This window comes from Moschus berezovskii, chromosome 12, assembly GCF_049115385.1.
Source record: "Moschus berezovskii isolate FMDL1 chromosome 12, NW_MosBer_1.0, whole genome shotgun sequence".
In the NCBI taxonomy this organism is placed as follows: domain Eukaryota; kingdom Metazoa; phylum Chordata; class Mammalia; order Artiodactyla; family Moschidae; genus Moschus; species Moschus berezovskii.
The window spans coordinates 88,384,559-88,391,468 of NC_142471.1; the positions used below are offsets into that span (position 1 = coordinate 88,384,559).

General features: G+C 47.5%; 1 protein-coding gene across 1 annotated transcript; it reads right to left on the bottom strand.

The window, feature by feature from the left end:
• On the bottom strand, positions 1-3,505 carry C12H10orf120 (chromosome 12 C10orf120 homolog). The gene is made up of 3 exons (XM_055424469.2): positions 3,285-3,505; positions 3,000-3,075; positions 1-756 (listed from the first exon to the last, which is right to left on the bottom strand). Exons 1-3 carry the CDS (start codon positions 3,482-3,484, stop codon positions 1-3), a joined length of 1,032 nt encoding a protein of 343 aa, XP_055280444.2. The 5' UTR covers positions 3,485-3,505.
• Between the last annotated feature and the right edge of the window lie 3,405 nt (positions 3,506-6,910).

A 6,910-nucleotide genomic window follows, 5' to 3' on the forward strand; every position in this document is an offset into this window, starting at 1 on the left:
TTAATAATGATGGGAAGCAGCTTTGCACGAGTACTCCTTCCAGGCATTCTTTTCTTCCAGGCGGGTGGCCTGTAATGCATAACTGGGGTAGATCCCCCGAGACAGAAAATCCTGATTCATTAGCATGAGGTCGCCAGGGAATTCTGCCACGTGCAAAAGACTTCTGTTTGTTAAGCCAGTGATGGACCTTTCCACTTTCTTTACGGGGAGGAATGGTTTTAGATCATTTGGATGGTACGTTATGCGTTTTTTGGGTTCTTCTGGCTTAAAAATGACATTCATTTTTATTTCCTGTCTTTTGGAGGTTTTGCTCTCCACCTCGCCTCTCCCCTCTTGATGGGCATCATTGCCATCGTTGGCATTGCCGTCATCCTGGCCTTCCTCAGCCCTGGCCCTTGCCATGGGGCCCAGGCCCCCTGAAGGCAGAAGTGACGAGCCCCTAAACCTTTCGATGTAGGGTAGGAGGTGGTTGCTCCGCAGGGCTCTCGCCAGCTGCATACGCTCTACATGCTTGCTGACATTCAGCCTCTCCCGCCGGGGCATCCTGAACTCCTCCGGGGACACGATCACCTTGGCCGTCCACATTTTCCCCATGGGCCCACAGGTGGCACAAGGAGGGGTGTGTTGCCTTTTATAGTCTACCGCCCGTTTGTAGTCTGAAGACAGCATCTGTAGTTCCGTGAGCATTTTCCGTTCTTCCTCTTGCTTGTACGTCAGAAACCTCCTGGCTGCCACGGTGTGAACGCCACCTCGACGCTGACAAGTGGGAAAGGTATGTGAGTTGCTCGGTTGTGTCTGACTCTTTGCGACCCCGTGGACTAGAGCCCGCCAGGCTCTACTCTAGGCAAGAAGACTGGAGTGGGTTGCCATCTGCTTCCCCAGGGCCAATGGGCAGGGGACTGGGGGTGAGTGGGGAGAGGTGGTGGTTAAAATCTCAAGGGGACTGATGTGTTCATCTGTTGGTTGGTTGGTTTTTTATAATCCTCGTGTGGGCGAGTTTCTACAGTATTTGTGTTTCTCAGTCCGATTTATTTCACTTAGTATGGGCTTCCCTGGTGGCTCAGAGGATAAAGCGTCTGCCTGCAATGCGGGAGACCCAGGTTTGATCCCTTGGTCAGGAAGATTGCCTGGAGAAGGAAATGGCAACCCACCCCAGTATTCTTGCCTGGAGAATCCCATGGATGGAGGAGCCCACCAGGTTGCAAAGTGTCAGACGTGACTGAGCGACTTCACTTCACTTAGTATAATACCATCGAGGGTTAGTAAAGGGGAGAAAACAAGAGTAGTGGTTACCAGAGAAGGAAGAGTGGGGAGGGGAAGGGGAAAAAGGGCAAAGGAGGTGAGCTGTGAGGTTATGGAGAAAACTAAATTTTGGTGGGAGCTCACGGGACCACATCAGAGAAGGCAATGGCAAGCCACTCCAGTACTCTTGCCTAGAAAATCCCATGGACAGAGGAGCCTGGTGGGCTACAGTCCATGGGGTCGCTACTAGTTGGACACGACTGAAGCGACCTAGCAGCAGCAGAGGCAGCACGGTACCACACAGAGAGATATGAAACCCAACATCATACACCTGGCACTGATGTAACTGCTGAGTACAGCTGCAGGCCGCAGGTGCGAGGCCTCGGACCAGGACCACAGCAGCAGAGCCCAGAGCCGAACCCAACTGGGCCCCTCTGCAACCTTATCAAAGCCAACTGGGCCCTCTGCAACCTTACCAAAGCCAACTGGGCCCCTCTGCAACCTTACCAAAGCCAACTGGGCCCTCTGCAACCTTACCAAAGCCAACTGGGCTCCTCTGCAACCTTACCAAAGCCAACGGGGCTCCTCTGCAACCTTACCAAAGCCAACTGGGCCCCTCTGCAACCTTACCAAAGCCAACTGGGCCCCTCTGCAACCTTACCAAAGCCAACTGGGCTCCTCTGTAACCTTACCAAAGCCAACTGGGCTCCTCTGCAGCCTTACCAAAGCCAACTGGGCCCCTCCGCAACCTTACCAAAAGTCCCCTTGATCATTACTAACAAGCTTCCTGATTCCCAGTTAGGGAAAGATGCCCACTCCAGTAAACACCCTGTCACACCCCAATCACCTAATGCCAACCTTCCAGCAGGAATTGTCTTTGTCCTGAGGCTATAAACATCGGCTATTAACTCAGAAAAGCGGTCGACTTTCCCTGGTCTGTCAGGAGTTGTCAGCCTGTTGCGCTCACAGTGCCCACTTTAACTCTGCTCTTTTTTTTTTAATAAACGCTCTCCTTTCTGCAGTACTCTGCCTGGAAATTCTTTTCCCACCTGCTCTCGGACTGCCTCAACAATAATGTTCTAAATCAATGTTACCTCAACAACAAAAAAATAAAAATATAGCATTTATGATGGAAAATTTTTTAAAAGTTCTCAGTGGGACAGGAGCAAAGGACACCCACAGAAAGAATTATCTAGTGGCTCCCTTGCCCTCCATCAGCGAGGGTGCCGAGACCCTGTATAGTGAGAATAAGGGTAGATCTTTGAACGGATGAGCCTGGGTTCAAATCTGACTCTCCTTCTCACCTACGATGAGTCTGAGAGAACTGTACTGATCCTACAGGCCCCTGTGAGGTCTCCATAAGATGACATCTGAGAGAACTGTACTGATCCTACAGGCCCCTGTGAGGTCTCCATAAGATGACATCTGAGAGAACTGTACTGATCCTACAGGCCCCTGTGAGGTCTCCATAAGATGACATATATGAAAGCAACTAGTGCAAGATAAGGGCTCAAGAAAAGGCCGCTTCTGTGATTTGTTATCACTTGTAGTTACAGTCCTGCTTGGGACTTCGTATTAAGAGAGTATTTTGCTTTTGCTAGACAAATATGGAAGCCACTAGTTAACTCAGCCAACTCTCCTCCACTGCTTGGGAGACTCACACCTGTGTTGCTGTTGGTTTTTGAAACTCTGACTCTCCTAGCCTAACTGCCTGGATTCCATGGAGCCTCCCTGTGTATACATTTCACAGCACTTACTAGGATCTCTTTCTCCAAGGGGGAGTATTTCCCGAGGGCAATGCGTGGGTCTGACTTGTAGAATTTGGTCCATATCCTGGAAGGCAGAGAGGTGTATTAGAACTCGGAAAGGGTCTTCCTAGTTTTGCCTCTAGGAGTGGGAAATCTCACAAAGGGTGATGCTACATTGATCAGGATAAGGCCCCTGTGACCACGGTTTCTACAGCCATAGGGTGGGCTCTTCCATTTGGCTTCAAATCTGACATGGGTGGGAGGGAATGGACCAGAAGCACAGGTTACACTCACCCCAGTGGTGAAGCAGGGCATAGATCCCCTTGGAAGCACAGGGACTCTTTATTCAGGAAGGAATCGCTTATATTGAATACTCGCATCGGTGTTCCATTCTTATTTAACTTCCCCTCTGTAGTCATCCTTCCTTGGGCCCTTGAATCTCTAGCCGTCTGTTTTCCAATCTTCGGACTGCCATTCTCCCATTCTCTGATCATACTCTGGCTCCAGGCTAGGATGGGAGGTGTCAGTGCCTGGAGTTTCTTTCTAAGACAGCTTTAATGCGAACCCAAATGACAGTCACAAGCATCTTGCATCATAACTGGTCCACGTGGCAGCTATTGTGAGGTCTGAGTTTAGGCATCAAATGATCCCCTGGGGTGAAATGGACACACACTACCATGGTCTTGGTATGTTGGAGTCCAGAGGAATAGAGTGGGCAGAGAAGTGTAGCTGGGAGATGATCTGACCACGTCATTGCCGCTTATAAGCCCATAGAGACTGCTCAGTTCCTTCAGGAGGGACACGCATCACGAAGTCTCTTCCTGGCATTGGCTGGCCTCTCCAGTTTTAGTTCCAACCTTGGTTCCTCATGCTCCATCCACGAACTCTAACAATGGTTCCTGGAATCAGCTTCTAGACTTCCTCCCCTCATGTCTCAAATATCCCTCTCTGCCTTGACAATTTGCTTATCTTTTAGGGTCCAGCTTACCTGGAAATATCTCTGAGAAACACTATTAGTGCAAAAATCAAGGCACAAAAGTATATAAATTGTAGACAACCATTTTGTATTGGAAAGGAAAAAATAAGCATGTATACTTGCATTTGCATAAAGAAACACTAGATAATACATACAAAAAATGTCGTAAATGGTTATCAGAGGTGGGTACCTGGCAGATATAGATAAGGTGGTACATTTCATTGTGTACATTATTGCTTTGTACAGTATTGTTTAGAGCCATGCGAGCCTATTACCTTTTGAAAAAATGAGTTTAAACAGTAAAGAAACAGCTCATGGAAGACGATGTCTCTGACAAGTACTGGTCCTGAAGCTTTCCTTTGCTTCTACCAGAAAACACCCCTAAGTGGGGATATTTAGAGATCGGTCCAGGGCTCATGCCTACGACAGCCATCTAAAACACACCAATGCTCCTCTCACATAGCGAGGCAATTTCAGTTCCCTAGAACAGCTGTGAACCTGGAAATCAGCAGCCAGTGCCTCTGAGCGGTATAGACAGTGCCTCCTGCCCTGTATGCATTGACTCACATTGACTCACACATTTGCCTTTCACACAGCTGTCTGCACAACCCACACAACACCTGGCATATTGGGTGCCCTCCACAAATAGTTGTGAAACAACCAATGAATGGTATATGATAGAATATTAAGGACTGGGACTTTCCTGGTGGTCCAGCGGCCAAGCCTGCACTCCCAATGCAGGTGGCCTGGGTTCAATCCCTGGCCAGGGAACTAGATGCCACACTCTTCAACTAAGAATTTGCAGGCCTCAACTAAAGGTCCCACTCGCCACAGTGAAGATTTAAGACTGTGCCGCAACTAAGACTTGACACAGCCAAAAAAATAAATATTAAAAAAAACAGACTATTATGGATCTTGGTTCAGATGGTAAAAAAATCCAAAATCCGCCTGCAATGCAGGAGACCTGGGTTCAGTCCCTGGGTTGAGAAGATCCCCTAGAGGAGGGCATGGCAACCCACTCCAGTATTCTTGCCTGGAGAATCCCCTTGAACAGAGGAGCCTGGCAGGCTGCAGTCCACAGGGTGGCAAAGGGTCGGACACGACTGAGTGACTAAGCATGGCACACATCAAAAAAATCAAGTCTTAGTCAAGTTTCCAATAATACACTCATGATGTGATGTGATATTTTTTAAAATACCATACAAAACTTATATAGAGTATGATCTGGGTGTGTCAATACAACAGTATTCAAGAAGAAAAAGGACTAGGAGGAAAAACACAGAGATCCGAGCAGTGGACTGTGGGCTAGTGGGGGATATTCTAGGACTGGCCATGGACCTGCAGCCTGGTCACCTCCAGGTATTGAGATGGAGTAGCTGTGGCCTTGTCTCAGCAGGTTCAGGCAGAAAAAGGTGATCAGAAAGAGTGATAAAGGGCACCCTGCCATGCTGCCCGGAAGTGATGTCACCGTGACTGCAGTAGGTTTGGGGTGGGCACTGGAAAGAGAGAGGGAAATTTATTTTAAGGAATTAGCTTACATGATTGCAGAGGCTGGAAGGTCCAAAATCTACCGGCGTGGTCCAGCAGGCTGAAGGCTCTGAGAGAGCCCATGTAGAGGTTCAAGACCACTGGGAGAATTGCCTTTTGTTCAAGGGACATAAGTCTTCAGTCTATTCATGCCTTCAGCTGATTGGATGAGGCCCACCCAGATTATGGAGCAACAGGCAATCTGCTTTACTAAAGTTTGCTGATTTAAATATCAATCTCATCCAAAAACACCCTCATATAAATATCCAGAATAATGGATCAGACCAAAGCATGAGCGGGCATACATGTGTGCTAAGTTGCTTTGGTTGTATCTGAATCTTCGCAACCCTATGGACTGTAGGCTCCTCTGCCCAGGGATTTTCCAGGCATGAATACTGAAGCGGGTAGCCATGCCCTCCTCCAGGGGATCTTTCTGACCCAGGGATCTAACCATTGTCTCCTGTATTGGCCAGCAGGCCGTTTCTTTACCACTAGTGCCACCTGGGAAGCCCTGACTGGCCCAACCAAGACAACACATGAAAGTAACCCTCAAATCTACTTCTAAGTATTAGGTTTTAATGATTTGCTTAATTTTTAAATAGCTTTTAAATATCAGGGTTTTCGTTTTTCTATATAGTTTTGCCCAGTTTTGAACCTCGTATTAATAGATTCATATAGTATGCATTCTTTTATACCTGCGTTTTCCCCTAAACATTGTATTTCTCAGACTCTGTTGTTGTTACGCTTGTAGTTCAATCATTTTCATTGTCGTTTAGCATGATCGTCTTATTTATTAAACAGTCTTCTGTCGCTTACATTTGGACTTTTTTAATTTGGGGAGCATGATTATACGGGTTTCCTTGCAGTTCCTCTGCTGGGTGCATACCTAAGAGTGAAACTGGTAAGCCCTAGGATATGTGTGACTTCAGTTTCCTAGAGAATCCTCAGCTCTGTTCAAAGATGTCTTTATAATTCACCATCCCACCAACAGTGCATGAGAATTCCTTCTCACCAACGCTAGTGGGTATGTTGTGATATGTCATTGCGGCTTTAATTTACACTTTTCTGATTACAAATGAAGTCAAATGCCCATCGAGATTACCCTTAGTAAAATGTCTAGTCAGGACTTTTGTCCATTTTTTCTAGTAATTGCTTTTCTTATTGATATGTACAACTTTTTTCAGTTCAGTTCAGTTCAGTCACTCAGTCGTGTCCGACTCTTTGCGACCCCATGAATCACAGCACGCCAGGCCTCCCTGTCCATCACCAACTCCCTGAGTTCACTCAAACTCATGTCCACAGAGTCGGTGATGCCATCCAGCCATCTCATTCTCTGTTGTCCCCGTCTCCTCCCACCTCCAATCCCTCCTAGCATCAGGGTCTTTCCCAGTGAGACAACTCGTCACATGAGGTGGCC